General features: G+C 38.8%; 1 protein-coding gene across 2 annotated transcripts in view; it reads right to left on the reverse strand.

The window, feature by feature from the left end:
• Nucleotides 1-13865: 13865 nt before the first annotated feature.
• The window catches only part of PPP1CB (protein phosphatase 1 catalytic subunit beta), a 30128-nt gene continuing 21268 nt past the window's right edge, over nt 13866-22725 (reverse strand). For both annotated transcript variants that reach the window (XM_075042879.1, XM_075042881.1), the window contains exons 5-8: nt 21567-21638; nt 17966-18117; nt 16250-16384; nt 13866-15636 (exon numbers count right to left, since the gene is read on the reverse strand). In XM_075042879.1, coding sequence (XP_074898980.1) covers nt 15532-15636; nt 16250-16384; nt 17966-18117; nt 21567-21638 — 464 coding nt within the window. In that variant the 3' untranslated portion in view covers nt 13866-15531. The remainder of the gene's footprint in view (nt 15637-16249; nt 16385-17965; nt 18118-21566; nt 21639-22725) is intronic.

Raw genomic sequence — 22725 nt, forward strand, 5'->3', positions numbered from 1 at the left:
TTCTCTCAAGTATGCCTTCTCACCAAAATCAATGGGAGGTGAATATATGCAAGAGGACACTGACCTTTTCACTGGTAAGGTTACACCTAACCTACTCCTGGTTTGCATCAGTGGAAACCTAGACAGAAAGGTGGTAAGAGCAAAGAGGTAGCTGTAGCCCTGGGGTATGCAACAGCACCTGCAGCAGAGAAGCAGCTCAGAAAGGAAGATGCTGTTGCCAGGGTATCAGAAGGGTGCAAAGGTTCTGTGCGTTATCTCCTGGGCTCTCAGAGAGAGTTGGGGTTTGCTCTGGCAGAACCTGGAGGACAGGAGGCACTACCACCATGTGCCCTCCCACAGGTGGAACTCTTCCTCTGGGAAAGAGGGCTCAGCTGGCATAGGCAGCACAACACACATCTCAGCTGAAGCCAGCCAGACCCTGTTTCTCTTTAAGCAGAAGTTCCAGCTGCTTTCAGAAATTCCGATGATAAAGTACAAGCCAAAAGAAAGGAATCCAGATCCTGACTTCTAGTTTTGTTCCGAATTAGCAACTGTAGCCCTTTAAATTGTTATTTTTTTGCCATCATTCATGCTAAAAACAGTTGTTTGTCATGCTTCAATTAATACATGACCTGAAGGCTTTTTGCTGGGATCCAACAAAAGACAGTTTGCAGATATTAATCATCAGGCAAGCTTCAAATGAGACTTTCATGTTCACTAAAAGGTTGATTGCATGCAGTAGTAGATAAACCTTGAGCCCAAATAGGCAGCTTTTGTACAGTATGAGAAGGAACCTTTGCCCTCCTGGCTTTTTGGCTACTACTTGTTAATGATTCATGCAGGATTCTGGCCAGAAAGTTGACTCACTAGGCTGGCCTGCCTCAAAATATGACCATCACAGCACTGAAAGCTTCACACTGGAAATGGTTAACATTGAAAATGAGCATTTTTCAGTGCCCAGGGCACTTTGTGCAGCATTCATCTCTATATAGCTACTTTTTCAAGGTTTTCCATGTCCCTTCAACAGTATACTTGCTGTGGTAGGGATCAAGAGGAGTTCACAACTTATCTTTACTGCCATTCCTTTTCATGGAAGTGAGACTGATTCCTTATAACTGCAAGACTGCTGTGCCTGGGGCTTCTGAAATGAACTGGACATGTATGTTCCATCTGCTTAAAAAGTAATTACAGGGATCAACATAAGCTCCTTGCTTTTTATGGAACAACATTTGCTCTTATTAGTGAAATAGCATTTCAAGAGAGTCAGTAACTACAGAAATACATTGGTTGTGGATACAGCTATATTCTTTAACTACATGAAAGTTTTATGAATTTGAAATCAACAAAAATTTAATATGCCTGGTAAATTACAAAATTTTGCTCTGAAATATCTGCTATAACAGTAATGGTTTAAGTAGCATGTGATAGAGAAATCTCCTTCTAATGCAAGATATCACTTGCTTAAAAAAAAAAATCAATACACTGATGCTTCATCAACAAACAGTTGAATCTTTCTACCTATCATACATGGGATATTGACACAAGGGATATTCAAGAACATGCTTGTATGCCCAAGAGGTAACAACACATGGTGCATGACTGCAGTTAATGTTCTAATCTATGACAGTTTGGAGTTCTTAAAAAAAAAAAAAAAAAGACAGTCTTGCATTCCCACATCATAAATAGGGTGTGAACCGTTACAGTAGAAGCATGAGGCAGTAACATCTAAAGAGTTCAACTTTTCAGAACAGGAAGTCAAGGAAGTTTTGAAATATGCTAGATTCAGGGTACATAGACTGAACTATTTAGGTGTTTAGGCTTGTGACTCAATCCTCTGTTCTCAATGCAGCATCTCCATAGTTCTTAAGAAGATAACCCTAGGAGGAAGAAAATAGCGTTTGATATGCAGATGACCTGCCACTGAAAACAGACATGTTTTTTTCTGTTTCCAGACATTCTTATGCAAGTGACTATTTCTGAAGGACACTGAATTCTTGGGAAATACTAATTCTTAATAGAAGAGGTCAGCATTTTGCCAGATTAAGTCTTTCTTGGCAGAAAATGGAGAAAGAGGCCTGATATAAATTCTATCAATATCTTTGCTACAGATCACAGAACTCAACTGAAGAATTCCTTTTAGGCAGCAGCAGAAACTTCTATATGCTATTTACTCAAATTTGAGCTACAATAATTTAGGAAAAGGTTTATTTCTAACTTTTCATATGAAAAGGCCACTTTGTGTCTACTCTTTTGGCCAGTAGCATCATGCATTTCAAAGATGTATTTGTTCTTGGGGTTTTTCACACCAAGTTGTACTGTTTACAAAACAGTATTACCAATTATAACCACCTCCAGCTGAATAGCTTTAAAACAGGTAGCCTGGATACCAGTAAAACACTTGCTAAAGGAGCACAGACATGCAAACACCTCAGCAGGGTAGGTTACCTTTACTTTATGCTACTGCAATTAAACTGCTTCTTTTAACTTTATTTTTAATGAGCTTGGGTGTCTAATGGGATTTGGGAGTGACTGACTCAAACTGGCCACGCCAATTTTCCACTTCAAAGAAACGAGTCAGAAGATATATTTGAAAATGTATATATATACACACATAAACACACCTACCTGTAAGAAAGGATGTCAGCAGAAGCCACAAACTAATAAACATGGAGCAGAGGTAATAGAAATAAAGGCAGATTTTCAGGCTGGAGAAAGTGGATACATAAAAATAAAAAAGACTGCCATAAGTGGGGAAGGAACTACACAAGCAGCTTATTTCCCACCAGGCCTACAGTGCTTAGTACTCCCAGAATGGAAATACTAAAGCTGGTTGCAGTCTTACATGAACAATTTTCTTGCAAAAAAAGTCAGTCTTACTGAAACAAAAGGTAAGCATCAACTGCAGCACGCAACTTTTGTTTTTCCTATAGGGCAATTTATAAAAACAACTGACTTTCAAATGTTGTTTCAAAGTGGAATTTCGAGTGGTTTCCAGTAAAAGCTAGCAGTAGGCTCAGATGCCTATTTCAAAGAAGCACGTGTATCATTCCAAAGCTCTCCACTTTGAAGTTGTTTCTCTTCTAAGTTGTACAGGGCAATGTGTGCTATCTCCTACATGGACAGATGTACAATGACTTAATATCACAGGCTAATGCAATGTAAATTCAAGTATACATACTGCTTTCCTAAGAAATGTGGACATATGCAAAACAAATGCAAAAACTGGGTTTTAGAGAATTACAGTCACTTGAAGTTTGTTGACAGGAACAGCAAGAAGCATCTCGTGAAGTTTCATAAGTCCAACTACTACCTCATAAGACAACATGTTGACATGGGATGCTCCACAGCTGCTAGCCACCACAGGATACTAACAAATGGCTTCAAGTGAGAAGAATGCAGACAGATGCTTTCATCCCCAGTCTTTGTAGAAATCATCTGTCAAAGCCACATGCAAGATCACTGCAGCATACCAAGCAATCATCCCAGCATAGCATAGGTCATCCTCTGGTATGCGCTAGGAATAAAGCTGAGCAAGGATCATTATTTTTTTTCTTGTCTCACAGTGGTACTGCTTCTTCCTCTGTTGAACCAATTCTAAGAACTGCAGGCATCAGTTCAAAGTACAAACAGAAGAGGTTAACATCTAGTAGCAATCAGTGTAGGAAGTTGAGCAGCCAACAATCTAGGGCAATTAAAACATTGCACATTAAACCTGCAGAAGGTCAATGCTACTGTCAATATGACAACAGCATTGTGAAGGAGGGATTGCAGTGTTTTCTTCAGCTACTGCTTAGAAGTGTTATTTGTGTGTCAGCAAAAACATTAGAAAAAAGCAGTATCTCTGCTCATTCTTTGCAACCCCATTCTTTGAAAGGGCTAAAACGAAGGAAAAAAAATAAATTAGGATAAAACAAAGACTGAGGAAGAACCAAAGTTTTGGAAGAGTTCCAAGCAAAAAAAAAAATAGAACCCCTTATTAGGAAATGGTGGCCAGTGCTGCCAGTATTGTACACAGGACACACAATTACTGTCTTTAAGCAGGAATCTAACCCTGACTGCAGGCCTGAGGCAAGAACTCTCGCATCTTGTCCTCACAAGCACTCCATTGTCAAAAAGTCCTTTGATATTTTTGTTTTCTACCATCATACTTATCTACCTTAAAAGACTGTGAGGCAGATTCATTGCTTGGATACTTGTGGATTATAAACTACTATAACATGAAAGGGACATAGGAATGTATTATATTTACAGCATTGAGCAAATATTTATTGTTCATAAAGCATTAACATTATAAACTTCAGCCACCCAAGTCTTCTTCAGTTTGAAGACTAGGACACTAAAACCAGTGACTGAGGAGATCAGTGACCTGTAAAAAACCTACATGCATAAACTGGTAACCACACAAATACGGTCTGAGTAACTGTGTACAAAAATTACCACATCTAATCACCCTAAAAAATATCTGACCATAACTGCCTGCAAATAATTAGTTCGTGATTTAGATAAGTTACATAAAAATACTGCACTTCACCTACCTAACAAAGCCTACTTGTACAGACATGGGTGACTAAGCAAGCACTGAAAAAATGTTGACAGTGAACGCGCCTCCTTTAAGTGCCACTTTGAGGCTGAAATTATTTGTGGTACACTGATGCCACCTCCTGGCCATTTTGATAACTCGGACACAAACTTTTGTATCTAGTGCTGATTTTTTTTTTTTTTTTTTTTAAAAGGGAGAGACAGCAGTTCATCTGAGTGCAAAAATACTTAGCGCCATTAAAATTTCTCTATCACCAACTAAAAATAGAATATGCAGCACTGTATGGGAACAAACTTATGCCTGACAACCGTAAGTATGCGACAGTCAAACCCTTGGATCATTCCCAGAGGTGCCCAACAAGGTATGCTCAATCCCGTCTCCACAAGTTGGCTACAAGCTTCAGAGCTTCTCAGTTTCCTCCCAGCCTGCTTCATAGCCTCAGGTCAACATCTCAGAGCTCTGAGGGCATAGGCTATTATTTGTTCTCAACTACCAGATACTATTATAAGAGCTAAACATATGTTTTATAACCAAAACGGATACATGCTACTCATCCCCTGCAGATGTTTGAGCCAATAATTCAGCAGAAGGCTAAAGGAATCCATTTATTCTGAGCCTAGTCTTTGCTGAAGCAGCCTTTTCAGAGTTATCACACCCTTACAGCTTTACAATAGCTCAAGATGTACCCTAGAAAACCACATGTCAGGAAGTCAGGTAATTTGAGGTGGAACCGCCAAAATCTGAGTGGTCAGAATACCCAAGTTGAACTGGCATGGCTCAGCGAAGTGTCTAAAGTGTATTCCCTGAGAAGTGGCCCATTATCCCTAAGTGGAAGAGCAGAGACAGGGCCCTGGGGAAGCCAGTGGGGCCTAGAAGTTCAGGGATGGGGAAAGAGATAGGAATGAGTGGGCCAATGCAAATTTCTCCTAGGGGTCTGACATGGCCCACTAGGGTCTAATAGCCCAAACTTAACAGTGTGGCCTAACCAAAGGGGCAACTATCACAACCCCAGTTTTGAGGAAGGCTAGGGGACCAATAAGCACTCTGTATAGAGCCTACGTCCATGCCACATTACCTCATGCTCAATTACGTGAGTGGAGAGGGTACCTGATGATCAGCGGTATACAAAAGCTGCTAGAATAATCAAGCCCACCTTCGCCTTCCTCTCTTCCTGCAGTTGGCCCATGACTCACTACCAACAAGCATGATGTGGGAACTCTGGAGGGAAATCAAATGCCTCCTAAACACACTGGTCTTCCCACCACCTTTCCAGAGTCTCCTGCTCCTGAGCTTTAGTAAGTCTGGCATGCAGGCTGCCCAAGAACTGCTGTCAGGCCTGCTATGAGTTCTAGGTAACTCTGATCATAGCTGTCTCCAAGCTCTTCCTTCTCTGTTCTCTTCTCACTTTTGCCTTAGACCACAGTTGTGAACAGCATGCCTTCCAGCATGGCCTCCCCTTTAGTAACCAACCACCTGAAATTCTTGTGACGCAAGCTTGCCTACCTCCCACTAGACTGCTATATATTTGGAACAAAATCAAGCCAGCAAGCAGGACAGCACATCCTTTTTCTCCTGCCACCCTGGGGGCACTTGGCCCACAACGAATCCATGACTGCAGGTTGCCTACTGAACTAGCAGCTCTATACCTGACAACCAAGCCTCTGATTCTGAAGTGACCACGCAGTGGTATGAGGTACCTTCTCTGGGGCAAACTTCATGCTGCTGCTCCCAGGGCCTGACACTAAGGAAGGGCAGCCATAAAAACTTTCAGGCTTGTTAGAATGTACAGGGGAGAAAACATTACTGCAGCATCAGCAGGTAACTGCCTTCGATTCCAAGTAAACTGACACCTCAACCAATATTTGTCATCGCTACTGTTCACAGGGTTGTGTGTAGTGTCATTAGCTCATACCCTACAGCATTTATGGAGGGGAGGAGGCTGTATTACCTCTTGGAAGTTAAGAAAGGTTACACACAAGCACATGTAACCTCACATAGCAGGAAATCAGCACTTTGAGACAAAACTGTTTCATAGTAGATTTCTCCTACAGCTCACAGCCATATGGAATTGCTTTTAAAGGCCTAAAACAGCCCTCCTGCTCAGACTAGCAACTCACTGCCTCTCCACACACTTGCACCCATGCCTTAATTCCAACCAAAGCCTCACATGCCTATCCTTCCCCTCCACCCTAACAACATGTATAGGAAAGCAGTACATTCACCTGTGTTGAATCTCAGCTGCTAAGAGCACGGGAGGCTGTACGCTTACAAAGAGATCTCTTCAGTACCATTGTAGTAAGGACACATGCTGTAACACCTCAAAATCTGGTTGTTGCCCTTGTCTTCAAGACAACTTCTTCCACCTTCTTAACTGTACACATACCCCAATTGCTGGTCTTCTGGTAGTCAGTGACTACTGAGGTACACAGTCTCCCCCTACTGCTGCTAGGTTATCCAGCCACCAAAGGTTTCAGCCCTCTCATGACAGATTGAAAATGAGTATTTCCTTGCAGCCTAAGGTGCCACCACATTGGAACACCTAGGAAGCCAAAGTGACCTTACCAACATTGGGTAGGAAAAGCAGTCAGAAAAGAGAGACAATAAAAAAAAAAGTCAGAGCAACATAAAGTACCACAAAGAAAGGCAAGGATACCGAGGAAAATGTCGGGTAGATTGTGGAACAATAGAGTAACAGATTTCAGCGTGACTCTTGACAATGTCAGAAGTACGGATGCCAGTTTGACTTCACACAGCATGGGAAGCACTTCAGTGTCACATAAGCTTGCCATGTTTTGATTCCATTCTATCTATCGGTGCACCCATGTGTCACCCACCCTTGCTGGGGGACTTCACAGTGGCATGTCCCACTCAGTAGTTTGGATCGCTGAAACCACAGGCGTACACTAGGAGCAATTTTTTTTTTGCATGAAACTAAACCAAAAGATCCAATCTGCATACAACAGCATGAGCTCTGCAATCCAAACCCATACGTGAGGACAATCAGGAGGATTCACTTAAAAAAAACCACATAATTGCTCCAAACTAACACTAGCGCAGAGTGTTTCAAGAGCAACTTATTGTAGACAACTAGTGGAACCTGGCTAAGTATCAAGCGATTCCCTCAAATCAAGTCTAAACTCTACAAATCTCTTTTCAACAGTATATACCTGTGATAGCAAGCCCATGGGTGGAGCAGAGGAAGAACTGCTTAATTAAAAGCAACACAAATTATGTAGTATTTGGGTAGATAAGGTATTAATATTTAATACCAGCTCTATTGTGATAGCATCTCCCAATCAGCTCTCCACACCTAAGCCAGAACAAATTTTTTTTTTTTCCTTCCTATATAGTTATATCAGTTTACATTAGACCTAAAAATACTATTTTCCACCAGTCCTCCTCCAGTCACTGGAAAGTTATACAAAGAATCCCACCTTACTTGGGTTAGGATTCCAGAGTAGGGAAGAAACCTGGAAACCTTTGCCTAAGACAAAGCCTAACTTTTCTATGCTTTTCAAGGCAGCTCTGATTCCCCCCGCCCCTCCTTCAGAATCCTCAGATAATTTTAAGAGACCTTATGAAGTCTGTGAAATTTAAGGGAGAAATCTGTACGTCTAACCGAGGTAAGCCTAGTTTCAATGCCGCAAGATCTGAGTTATTATGCAGCCATGCATTATGGATATATTCCAGTAGTGATCAAGGGATAAGATTTCTACATCAGACAAGTACAAGATAAACATGCAATAAAATGCCAGTTCTGCAGTAACAGCTTTTCATCCACTGGCCTTCAACTACTAGATGGCATCTGCATGCTGGACCAATTCTAACATGAAAAAAATTGTTATGTCAACTGGATTTGGTCTTTTTCATTAAGCAACTGTGTTAAATTCTTGTATAGCATTAGCATAAACAAGACAAACCAAGAAAAAGAATATGTCTTCTTACTCTACCTGGTAAAAGCAAGGCAAATGCCTCTAAGACTAGCATATCATTTGTTTGTTGTTATACCTTTAGGTAAGAGCCTTCAGTACGAAAGAATTAAATAGGGCATTTGTTCTCCATCACTGTTTCAACAGAATGGGACCTTAAGTCTTACAGTGCAATCTCTTAACCCAGCCTCCTGGAAACTGCATGTTAATTGCATCTAGTTAATATGTCAATTAAAATGTAATTCTCAAAACACGTTCCCTCTCCCAGCATTCCACAGAAATGATACATGTTCTGTCTTTGTGGAAGGTGCAAGAAGCCATTCAGGAATAGCAACCTGAAATGTAAACATAAAATATTCTGGGGTAGCTGGTGGAAAATTACTAATTTATACATGCCCAGAAATTCAGTGGGAGAATGAAGGACTTATATGAGGAACCATAGAAATGCTTCTAGAAAGTAGCCAGAGGGAACAATGTGAAATAGTTGTAACTGTTTTCACATTACAAAACATTTGTCGGGACTTCAAAGCTGTCCTGGTTTCAGCTGGGATAGAGTTAACTGTCTTCCTAGTAGCTGGTAGAGTGCTATGTTTTGAGTTCAGTATGCAAAGAATGTTGATAACACTGATGCTTTCAGTTGTTGCTCAGTAGTGTTTAGACTAATGTCAAGGATTTTTCAGCTTCTCATGCCCAGCCAGCAAGAAAGCTGGAGGGGCACAAGTTGGCACAGGACACAACCAGGGCACCTGACCCAAACAGGCCAACGGTGTATTCCATACCATGGGACATCACATATAGTATAGGAACTGGGAGGTGGGGGCGGGGAATCGCCACTCGGGGACTAGCTGGGTGTCGGTCGGCAGGTGGTGAGCAATTGCCCTGCGCATCATTTGTACATTCCAATCATTTTATTACTACTGTTGTCATTTTATTAGTGTTATTATCATTATTAGTTTCTTCTTCTCTGTTCTATTAAACCGTTCTTATCTCAACCCAGGAGTTTTACTTATTTTTTTTGCCGATTTTCTCCCCCATCCCACTGGATGGGGGGGGGAGTGAGTGAGCGGCTGCATGGTACTTAGTTGCTGGCTGGTGTTAAACCATGACAAAAGCAATGGAGAAAAACATCACATTAGAATATATTTACTCGCCAAGGTTGTCCTCTGCATTCATCCATGTTGTGTGCTCCTCTGCTTCATGGTCATGAGCTGCACCAGTTTGTCCACAAGATACCAGTTTTTTTCTGGCTAAGCCTTTCTAATAACTAATTGGATCCATCTACAGCATTCCCTCTTACACCTTGAAGATTCAAACCTTTAAAGCAACATGAGCAGGCAGAACTCTCTACCAAGGAGAAAATCAGTGACTTAATTATTTTGCTCTCTGCTGGCCTGTTTGTTTTATTTCTTCCATTTAACAGTAACTCAGGTCAAATTAAGTTTCAGTGTTTTAACATCTGGGCATGTCTACCCTATTTCAAGAAGATTTTTCAAGTGGTGCTTGTTTCTAGAGCTCTGCTTGAAAGCTTTTCTCATCTTTAACATAAAACTTACATCTCCACCTGAAGATACAGAATAGTTTTTGCTGATCTTTATTAGCAGCTGGATCTAGTTAGCACCTGGTTTCTGATATGGTTGCTTTTAAGACTGAGTCTGTAGTAGGCTAAACAGGAAGCTTGGGCTGCAGATCCTAAGGCAGCAGAACACAGGAAAGGGGCTGTGCTAGGTTACATGCAGTGCATATACTCTGTTTAAAGCTCCTCCTGTTCAGACTGTTTCAGGCAGCAGTAAGAGTTTTCCTTGGAAAAGATTACTATAGCCATGTATTGGCAAGGGCTTGTGGCAAATGGTTATTCTGAATTATGTTTTTGGGACATAGAGGTGCAGAGATTGCTACGAGTTCAAACAGGACACCGGGAAACAGAATGAAATTTTGTCCTTATTACCAATTAACATGCTGAGATCATTCCTGTTTATTTTAACAAGGCACACCAAGATACAGAACAAGTAACCAGACAATTTTGCTGGTTTCCAAACAACTCAGGGGATCTGCAAGGAAGATGCTTGGGCACTACCAGTTCCAGAAATCCACAGAAGACAAGAACCTGGCAGACCCATAACAAAACAAAGTAGCCAAACTTGTGTCTTGTCTTGGTAACTTATTTACTGTCCCAACACTGACCTACTGTCACATGGTTTTCCAGTGTTCAGTCCAACACAGTCTGAGGTTCCTTCAGCTTTCATCATCTGATGCATGCAGTGAGAAGAATGCTTGATTATAAGCCCATGAGTTGCATGCAGCCACCTGGCTAGATGCTGTCATCAAAACTTTGATCAACCTTTGGAATAAAGCAAGCAAAATCAATGTATGATCCAGGAGAAAATAAGCATACAGCTGCACTGAGAGGGAGCTTGAAAGCTGCTACTGCTAATTAGCAGAAGCAAACAGATGACAGCAGAGAAAGAAAAATATCCAGGGCTATGCCTAAATATCCCCATTCATTGAGTTCCTTTTTATTGACAAGAATGACTACGTGCATGAACTTCATCGCAACTCTGTTTTATATTAAAAAACCCACACTGCTCTTTAAAGCTTATTATTAGCCCATGTGGACTCAGAGACAAAGAGACATCTTACTGCGCTGTAGTCATCTCTGCTCCAGCATAAGGAGACATTCTCTCACCCTTGCTTTTTCACCAGTTCATTTGAAGTCAAATATTCACATTTATCCTCACATACATTACAAAGCAGACAGATGCCAATCATGAATCAAGTGACAATTCAAACAAGTTCAAAAGCAATACATTATTGACAGTATCACACCATCTCTGCTCTTTGCTAAGCTGTAACGTTACTTGTCAGGTTTGTATAAAGTATCTTCATCTCCAACAAATGTGACAGCAAGGGAAGTTCCAAACACCAGCCACAGATACAACATTGACAGTTTGCCAGGAAGAATTTCAACACCCAGTTAAAGACTAGGTTTTTACAACTATTATCTACATAAGCCTCTACAAAGCAGGTCCCCTTTTCTGTTTACCTTTGAGCTTTACACCAAAGGCCAAGGATGGGATATTTGTGTTTGTCATCTACATATTCTGAAAATTCCAGCTATCCAAAACAGTTACTCTCAGGTCACCTTCAGTTCAAACATATTTGATAGCAGTAGTGTCTTTTATATTTCCATTACTACAGAGCAAAAAACTTGTTTGCCAACCCCAAACTAATCACACACAGCTCCAGTAATTTAATCTGACAGCTTCCACAGTATGATGGCAATACCCTCTTGGACTTAGCAAAAGATAAGCCACAGACAGGAATACTTCATATAAAAGATACCTCGCTGCTCAGCAACTCCTACTTCTCTTTTGGCAGAAACACAGCAGAGAGGATCTCTACCTACCAACAACCTTAGAACAGGGATCTAGGCTACTAACAATAAAAGCAACTTTCTTCCAAAGATCTGAAGAATTTCCTAGGCAAGTAAGTACACAGCAATGCACTGCAATAGGATACTACAAGCCGTGTCATACATAGATATGAGCTCCTCTCTCAACAGAGAATACAGTACAACTACAAACTATCTTTGTAACAGGATCATGAAGCTTCATGACACCTAGCAGCAGGACACTTGCAGTTAATCACACTAAATTAGAAGCAACAAGACCAAGTCAGATTTCAGTGGCCACAAGTACTCCTATGTGTTCAGATGTAGCAAACAATACAATCCACTAGTGTAAGACCCATTATAGTGTTTTCAGTGAGTCTATTTCTACAGCAGTTTTTGGAAAGATATCAGATCACTAAACAACTCTACCTAAACAGAAACAGTGTCAAGGTATTAGAGCAGCACAATAACCACAACTATATGAAACACTATTTTTTTCCCCTCATTTAAAGCAGCAATTATGAATATTCCATACATAGAAAACAATGACCACTATGAAGCATTAAAGAGTGATGTAAAACAAGAATCTCATATCAATCAACACAAAAGAGACCAAAGAAGCACTCCTTGCAGCTATATTTTAAATTACATTAAAGCAGGTATTTCTCTAGTGTTTGGGAATCACAATATGCCTGTCAACCAAAGAGGAATATGACAAGAGGTTACATGCCATGTTGTACTCTACTATGAAATCAGGAATGGATATTACTGTCAGATAAAAGGGGTTGGGGAAGAACCTGTAAAGATATCCCTCAAATGCTGTAATGTTTTATACACCTCTTAACAGCTCATTTGAGAATCCTCTTACTTCCCAGTACACTAACACTGTGCTATTTAGTAGCATTTTAGGCTTGTATGGACAAGATGTTTACGTGGAAAAAAACTTATTAGCAATTAGACCACTAGCGATTTCCATGAAAGAAAGAATTAATTTTACCCGAGTATAATTAGATTCAGGTTCTCTTTTCTACCTCTTCCAGAATAGGCAATACTAAAAACACTGAAGATCTATATTAATACTGTAAACATAAGCTGAAGTGGTATGGTGAATTCTGTTATGTATCTGATGCTCCTGACTTGCTTTTAGTATGGAATATCAATCATATCTGTAGGGGTAAGGTTATTAAATCATGTATGTCTTCCACAATATAGGATGATGAGGGATGTTAGCAGACATCCCAACTCCCCAGAAGTCAAAACAGCACTCAAATCCTTTGCAAGTGATTGCTGCTATATAAAAATAGCAGCTCTTCAGAATACCACCGCTATATCTGGCTTTCCAGTGCTACAAAATAAACTAAAAATTTCCTATTTCTTTAGGACACATAAGAAGGCCTGAAGACTTTATTTTCCTTTTGACATAGCATCTGTAATACAAGCAAGCATGTTAGGTACTCACATAACATACAGCTTTACACCTGGACATTTCATGATATGGAGGACATTGTTCCAGAAACTAAGGAAAAAATGGAGAAGTGTTAATCCAGATGTTTGGTAACATGATGCTGCTTATTATAGAGGCTGGCACTTGGTGAAACCCAGTATTTTCAAAACTTGTAAAACTAAACCTCAAGTAAGCAATGACTTAGAGCAGGAAGTTATCCTGTCAAGGCTTACAGAATAGATTTTAACAGTTAGCTTGCTACAAACTGAAGTTACTCTCACTTACACAGCTCTCATCACTGACTTTCAAGAACAAGTGTCTTTGTGAGCAGTACCAGAAGAAACCTACATTTTATTCTATGTATTGAAACTCTGGTGCTTCCTTCAAGGTGGGGTAAATTAAACCACTGTTCAAAACCACAGAATCCAATATAAATCAATAACAGATATATATGCTGTAAGTTTTGTTTGTTTGGGCTTTTTTTGTTGGGTGTTTTGGGTTTTCTTTTTTTTTTTTTTAAATAAAACCAAGCTCCATACTTGTGGAGTAACAGTAAGGTATGTTAAAATAACCAGTCAGACTTCATTCAAATGAATTAGACAACTTTTACTAAATGAAAAAACCTACATTTAAAATATGCATTTAAAACAAAATGGAATTAGAAAAAGGAATTAAATCCATTTTAAAGAACTTGCTCACTGTGTCAGAAATCAATATATCTCTTGCATTATATAATATGTGCCAGTTCATAAAATGTAAGTTACCAGAATCCTCAATTTAACATTTTCGAAGACAATACTGAAGTCAAGAGTTTTACATCTACTGATGCACATTTAGAATGGTATAAATCTGAAGCCTTCCCCCAAAGAATTTTACCATTTTGACAATATTCAATAAAAGCTTTTGTAGTTATATCCAATAAGTATCACACCTTAAAGCATCACAAATCTGTGCCTTTCATTTACCCTACTATAAATTTTCTGTCTTCTCTGTATCTTCTCTGTATCTTGCCATTTGCCAATGTTAACTCTTAAGAAAGGAGAGAACTGAAAAGAAATACTGCATAACTCTTGATCATGTACAGAAATTATTGCTACTAAAGTACACTACAAAGCAGAAGTCTATACAATAGTATATGAAATTTGATCATGAAAATCCAAAGGATATAATCTTTATTGACATAAGCCTTATAATCATGTTGGACATTCCTCTAGCATTTTCTGCTCACCACTTGTCGGCTAGCCTATTGTCCGTTGATGAACATCCATTTAAACACCCTCTTATGAAAAAGAATGTCAGCTTTCAAAGGCTTAGCAAATAAGGATCTTCATGTTCTGTGGAACTATGCAAGATGAATTTTGATGCAGGTAGGGAGTTACCTGGAAGCTAAGCATGCCAAAGGTGTTTCATGCTAATAAAACTAAAGCCAAGGTACCACATAATCAAGTTACCAACTAATAGGCAATACCATTTTTGTCCTAAGTTAAATGAAGTGCCATAGCACAGTGTAACATCAATAATTTAAAATAGTGTAGTGCACAAATTCATCGTGTGGCAGTTTAAGTTAAAAAGTTAAGACAGGTTTTTCTGTCTCAATTTATGTTGGCTGTCAAGCTGTCCAGTCTGGGCTTTTTGGACTTAGTCTGCCTTTTAATCACTACCATACTATAAATTTTGCATTATAATGGGGCACACATTTGAGCGGCATTATTATGAACAACAAGGGGCTAGGGGGAGGATACGAGATCAAGAGCTGTTCTAAAAAGCCCCTTCCTTATTTCAATTTCAAAGAGACAGCTGGGAAATAAAGACTAGATACGGTATTTGCATCATTCTAGCTACAAAATAACCAAAGTAAAAGCAATCAAGCAACAATAAGACCACATTACACAAATGGAACATCATGCTCTCATCTGGTTCAACTATTACATCAATTTTTAACTGGGATGTTGGTCAACTTTAAAAACCGTGGTAAATGTGAATATGTAGTTGCAATAGTTTTTTCCTAATATTTTTTTTTACTCTATGCTGGATATTAGAACTTGGAGCTATACTTGTTACAATACAGTGTCGCACATCTTTCTACTAGAAAAAATTAATAAAGATCCTTTACCCGTCTCTTTAAGTTAAACGTGTGACATCATAAAGGGTGTCAAATGGCTGGATGGTTTTACAGTGCACACTTATTATATACTGTAATATGCAGTTTTGTCCTTGACAGATCTGATGGTGTTTCTACATTTTTCCTTTTTCACCTCTTCTTCGGTGGATTAGCTGTGCGAGGTGGAGTGACTGGACGCCCAGAATTCAGTCCACCATACTGGTACTTGGCTTTCTTTTCAGATGGTTTCAATATCTTAGAGAAAATAAAGAAGTTCTTTTGAGTCAGTGACAAGTAAGAACATTTCAAATACTGTTAAGCCAACATGAAATCTCATTCAGCAGCAATAAGAAGGGTGAGGGGGGAATCAGATCACAATCCTACATATTTCTTAACCCTACATAAAACAGTAAGCCTACTTCTAAATCCTTCTAGTTCTACCACTATGTCAGGGTGGGAAGGGGAAAGAAAAGGGGCTTAAAACATGTCCAAAAAGGAGTAGGGATTAAAATCTGATCAGAGTAAGCACACTAAAAGGGTCTGAGTAGTCCAATTAGTCTGCATAATTAGCTACTCTGATCACTAGGTATGACTAAAAACAATCACCCAATTAAACTTTGAAATGAGCATCTGAATAGAGGGAATAACTTAATATGCAGGAGTTTGGAATATAGCAAATCCCACACAGTTCTCTGGAGAACAGTTAGTTTGCAGTTTTAATTGTCCACAAACACCAGCCTGCTGTGCAGTACTTCCTGTAGCTGAAGTATATTGCCCAAGACTAACCATAAGCACGTCAACAAGCAGCCTAACTCAGTCCATATAGCCCAACACCTAAAGTAATACTTAATGTAAAAATGTATCATACCTGAAAGGAACACATCAGAGTTTCATCCACACTCATCATGCCCCCTGCATTGTCAAACTCTCCACAATAATTTGGAGCTGAGAATAGGGTGACCAACTGCCGTTTAGCAAAGAATTCATATCCATCTTCAACCACCTGTCAACACCAGAGAAATCAATACAGCTCACGCACACACACACAAAAAAAAAGATAAATTTTGAAGAAAAAAGCCAGTCTTGAGGCAAATAGGACTTACATTGAAGAGATGACAAGAACTCTTCAAAAAGGTATTTTATGTCTTGGCTTTCAGACAGGACAGGTTCGGTCATTTTGTCTTATCTGGACACTGAATGCCGAATCAGGTAGCTTAACCTGTCTGACACTTCTAATGTTAAATATACATCAGCTTTATTGTTCAATATTTTCATAGTTGAAGTCTGATTACACGCTGCCAGTTTAAGGATTCTCAGCATTTACGGTTTATACACAGAATTCAGATGTTTGACCTATTAGTTTGGAGCATACAAGGTCTGGGCAGCATCTTCATTGCAATTGTAACCATTAGGTTTCAGTTACACTGGCGTTGATCGTACAAACCTCAAGCGCAGGCTTTTTTATAATTCTGATGCTCTAAAAAGCAAAGTGGTTCTGCCGTATTTTCTCTAAGAGTATAATTCACCTTTAAAATCGTGCAAGTAGTATGATGCATCAGCTATGCTTGTTCCCTCTTCCCCAAAATAGAAGCCTCATATTATAATGTAGTGAAATTAGTGCACCAACTGCTCACTTTGATCCAATCACCGTGGTCTTTTGAAAGATGTCATACTTCTTTTATAGAGAACTGAAGTGACTACATGAATACAGGAAATTGGTAGCAATCCTGATCAGCAGTTAAGAAATCTTAATATCCCTTTCACACACTGACTAATCTTCTCTAATGTTTTAGCAGTAAAATTGCAAGGAGAAGTGTTCTGACAGTGTATCCAAGCCTAACAGTGACACAGAATAAAAAGCCTGTTTTTGTTTCACAGCAAGAGAGTGCTTTTAAAATTGACTAAATAATGAAACTGAAATGTTATACAGGAAATTGAAACCTGATGTCCACCTAACTAGGACACTTGCTTCAAGTAACAATAAAAACTGCAAAAAAGTGTACTTCGAGTGACGATGCCAAAAATAACCTTGCCTTCTGCACATTTCAGTAGGTCAAACAATCTTTGCTGAAGTACTCTAGATAGCTGAACAAAAATCAAGGCAACAGTAAAAGCTTTTGTGACTTGTTTGTAGAAACATTCAAAATGCATTTAATACTTCCATGAAGTGAAGCAGAAATAGTCTAAGCCACAACTACCAGAGAACTGACTACTACTAAAATGGAAGAACTCTGAAACTTCAGTGTAAATCTCAAATTCCAGTCACTTTGCCACTTTAAACCTCAACACTTTACCTCTGATGTTCATATACAACAGTCTAACAGTAAACAGACAATACTAAAAAAAGAGGTCAATGGGGAAATCTAGTGTGTTAGTATTTTACTTTGCTAACATTAGACACTCAGTTCAACATGAGCCAATAGAAAGACACAGCCTTCTAGTCCCTTTATTAGGAAGATTTTTTTTTTATACAAGGAACACAATGTGAAGTAAGTTTCAAATATATCCTACTGATAAGCAGCACCAAAGAGGCAGAAAGGCTAGGAGGAGAGGTTTTAAGAAGCAACAACAGCATAATTCATACCTGGTGAGCTCGACAGATCAAATCCAGATCATGACGATTCAGAAATTTACTGACCACATCAGCACCAAAAGTGAAAGAGACCCCACGATCATTTTCACCCCAACCTTGCACATCTTTGTCTGGGTCAGACCACAGCAGGTCACACAGCAAGCCTTTGAAAGATAATACAAGTGAAAATGCTAGTCTTAGGACGTATCACTCTATAATGTAAAACAGTTTTATTGTAATTACGAGAGCAGCTCTCCTAAAGAAAATAAGCCTTAGCAACAAATTCAGCAACACTTAAACTGTGACTCAGACAAAAGATGTGTTCTGTGTAAGTCTGGAGATCCCCCCCTGCCTCACCACTGATAGTACCTTGAGATGAAACAAGTCAGAGCCAAATAGTTCTCCAAAACAGAATTTAATTGCTTACTGTAAACACAAAAACTACATCTGAGGAGTTTGAAAATACTGCAGCAGGTGCATTTTAAAAGGCAACCATCAATTTCACAGCTCACCAAGAAAGCTTAGGTTGAAAGCTGCAGTAAATTTTAAAATCCTATGCAAGGCCAGTCATAAATACAGCAAATAAACTTGTACCACAAGCTTCTGAACATGGAACAGCTTTGATTCTTACCTTTCTTACCATACATGAAGAACCTTATGTGACTAAATCAAAATTTAACGTGGCAAAATTCTGATACATTGTTTCAGGTAGCACTTTCGGTTTGCTTGGACTGCTGTTGACTTTTCAAAAAGCCTTGTGCCAACCAGTCTGGAATCTAAATTAAAACAATAAACCTCTCTGGCATTTTAGCACTGGTCAAGATTATTTTCTGCTGCCAACAAAAGGTCAGCTAACTCTGGAGTTAAAACTGGGTACTAAAAAAAAAACCCAATTCAACTTTTCTAGATCAACTGCAATGCCTTTATACACAGAACTTTCAAAGCGTTTTCACATAAGAACCAGGCCAATTCAACTACAACACAAACAAAAGAAACAGTATTCAAAATATATTTCATCATAGTTTTCTGTGAAAATTGTACTTTCTTTACCTGTGATGACTAACCTGTAGTCATTTAAATACTTAAGAGCATTGTTTCACAATCTGAGAGAGATGCCAGCAAGCTCCTTTATCTGGCACTCAGAAGTTTGATTTACAATTACATCTAGTTAGTTGCTAAACAAAATATTGAAGATGCTATTTCTTAAATAACAGATCCTTCAAGTTGTAATTAAGCAAAACTAATGTCTGAAAACTATTGTGCAACTAAACCATTTTGTATTTACATACAGCTATCAAATGGTCTTTGCTGCCAGTCATAGTTCCTCTCTAGCAAAAGGCTAAGATTTTATTTGTTTTTAGAAGACAAAGAACAGAGCAAGTACAACTGCATTTTAGATAAAATACCTATCTAGAAATAAACTACTGAATACAGGCAGCATATTACAAAAAACTTACTTTACTGAAATTTACTTCTATATTGAATAACATGTTTTTCAGAACAGAATAGTTGCACTGCAATCCCTAACAGTTTCTTATCATGAATTTCCAACAAGTGACAGAAGCTGCTTCTCTCAGCTGCTTAGGAAGCATTTCCTTCTCTATTCTCTCCCCCAAATCAAATAATCTTTCAGGTTATACACAGCGATAGGCAAATCTGTCCTATAATCTTTAGCAGTGGTGTAACAGAACCCTACAAGAAGTTTGTCTAAACTAAACTATGCTGCCCAAGTAGGTTTATATTTTAACATGCAACATCTACCATTGCAATAGCTTATGTTGACCAGGAGCACACCATAAAACAGCTGATACAAGGCATTCAAGAGGGAGTTAGTTTCCTAATAAGCAAACGGTTGGCAATGCTAACCTAAACACATCACTTATACCTTGGCCTCACAAAATGCAAGTACTTTAACAGTTACTAAAGGCAAGTGATTTAAGTTGGAATAGAGAGTCATATTTGAGCAAACAGCTTCCAAACCCCATAAAAATGTCACCAAAATAAGAGGTCTTTAAATTGCAGTTGAGATTAAAAAGGCTCTTTTTTCATCAGGCTAGAAGAAAGCATCATAATGATCTAACCTTCTTGGCACAAGCCACACTAACATTTACCAAGAATTTCTGTATCAACACAGACATTCACCAAGTGACATCCCTCCCCAAAGAGATAGCTTTTAAGGACTTGCAACTTTCACAGAAGTGAGACCACTTCAGTTTATTTTTCATTTTTCCAAAAGATTTACTTCCATTCTGTAATATCAGTTGCCAAGACCTTTTATGTCACTGTAGCATACACAGACATGCCTCGGATGGGACATTTCATTTCACCTCTGCTGGTAAACATCCAGCTATTGCTTCTGAAAGCAAAATTAAGACTGCAAACCACTTCGTCAAAACACCACTCTTAAAATCTCTATACTTATTTTTAGGAAGTCCTAAGAATACATATTATTTCAGTGGAGTGTCCATGGAAACCAGAAGTACATTCTGCAAGGGCATTCCTGAAGTGGGGGTGGCTCAAGCAGTAGTATTAGCCTGTTGAATAGAACTACCTTCCCTGAGAGCTAAGATAAATGTAAAGATTGAGTTGTTTGTACTGACATTTATTTGGTTATGCATTGAGTGAATAAGTAGCATAAAAGGAAGAATAACGTAGTAATTTGTACTACAGAAACACCCAATTAACCAGTCTAGTAATGCTTCTCAGCATCAAGTGCATATATATCAGCTTGCATGGAAATGTTGCTGTTTAAAGGACAGTAGATATATTAATATTAGTCCCTGAATTACTCCTATGCACTGAGGAACATCACAGGAAGTAGAATTCTTCTATTCCAAGGTTTAACTGTAATTGTATTTGTCTTTCAAAAAAAGGTGATATCTCCTTTGAAAGTTAATTTTAGACCACTGTTGAAATCAACACTTTAAAAAATATCCCATTGTACTGCTTGACAGTCTTTTCAATCCACTAGTAACCAGATTTGGAATAAATGGGACACTGAGGAAGATCAATTAAACCATTCAAAAGAATATTGTACAGAAAGTACTGGCAATTTGCATCCAACACCTCTATACAAAGTATACATGTATTAGTAGAAGAAAAACTCACAACTAGTACATTGATGCAAGCAATTGAAATCCCAGCTGCAATGAAGTAGGAGCTCTACTCAACAAATTCTAAGAGGAAGGAGACATGGCTTCAAGTAGAGAGAAGCCCAAATACTTTAAATAACACTCAGCAAGCTTTAAACAATTATGTTCTTCAATAGACTGGAAGGTCTTGCCTAATCAAGGCAAGAAAAAGAACTAGCTGTTTAGTTTCATTTGATCTTTCATTAGATTTTTAAGTTTGTTTTAACACAAACTTGTGGATAATGTATCCAAACTTGGATAATGTATCCTACTCTTATGACAAACAATAACAACATGGGCAATAGCCCCTAACATATCAGATAATGACTGTCAGGAGGAACAAGACTCATGCCCTACACAGACAGCACAGAATACCGTACTGTAAACAGAGGTTGTGTTAAGTCACTGCATTGCCTGTGCAGAAATCGATTAAACCTCTTTCATCATTAAGACCTATTTAGAGTAAATTCCATGTCACTCACCTGTGTCTGGAACATCTGTAGGTCTCATAATTCTCCGGATCTGCTCCATCGACTGGAGGTCTGGAGACAGTCCTGTAAGTACAAGAAAACAAGTGACTTATCTACATATTTTACCTGTAAAAAGGGTTCCACAGAACACACAATTAGAGGTTCAAAGTCATACAGCATCCATTGTTTCCACTGTAATATAAACAAAAGACAGTTTGCTATAAGACAATTAAGTTCCTGAACAGAGGGAGAGAGAATAACAAAAGTGAAATTAGCAAGGGGTTTTAATTGTTTTCCTACCATCCTTTTAGCCACACAGCACAAAACTCTACAGTTAAGTATGTTCACTTGAACAGCTTACTAGAGAGAACCAGTGAAGGACAACATTCCCATTATCTAACAATTATACTGGATGCAGGTGACCTTCTTTACACCCATCTTTATAAAAGCTGAAGGAAAATCCCTTACCCAGCTTTAAAAGACCACAAGCCAAAGTAGCCTGCAGGTGTGACTGGGATCTTAAGTCACATGACTGTATTTCAGTGTTTTACCACAAATCAGCTGAGCAGCAGTCACTGGATGCTGTGAATGAATACTAGACTGCAATAGATAAGGAGCACACAGGTAGTCATCTACTATATAGCTTAGCTGCTTAGTCATTTATAAAACCACAGTACTTGATTACTAAAAAAATCATTTATCAGAGACACAGCTCTTTTTGTATAGTTTTGCCATATTAACATGTAATCACAGCCAAAGCATGGGATTCCAAAGGCCACCCTTTGAACAGTTTAAGCACACACTCCAGAGCTTTTCTACTTGAGGCATACAGGCATGAAAGAGAGCCTACTAGATGCTCTAGCACCTTAACAGGTCCTTAAATAAGGGTCCTGGAGTGACTTAAATGACTTAGGCCAAGACTACCTAATAAAGAAAGTTGCAAGTTTGGAAATACAGCATGAAGACCTAATCTGTGATGAAACATATTTCATATTAACAAGCCATATATCCATTTGACTCGGTCCAGAACTTTGAACACGATAGAAGAAAACCTATCATTGGAAAAGAGTTACCATGTAAAATAAATTCAGCTGACACCACAGTTTGCACAGCGGCAACGTATGTGTTACAGGAACAATGACTCCAATGCATCTGATGAAGAAAAGTTCTG

Source organism: Buteo buteo, chromosome 12 (genome assembly GCF_964188355.1).
Source record: "Buteo buteo chromosome 12, bButBut1.hap1.1, whole genome shotgun sequence".
Lineage (NCBI taxonomy): Eukaryota > Metazoa > Chordata > Aves > Accipitriformes > Accipitridae > Buteo > Buteo buteo.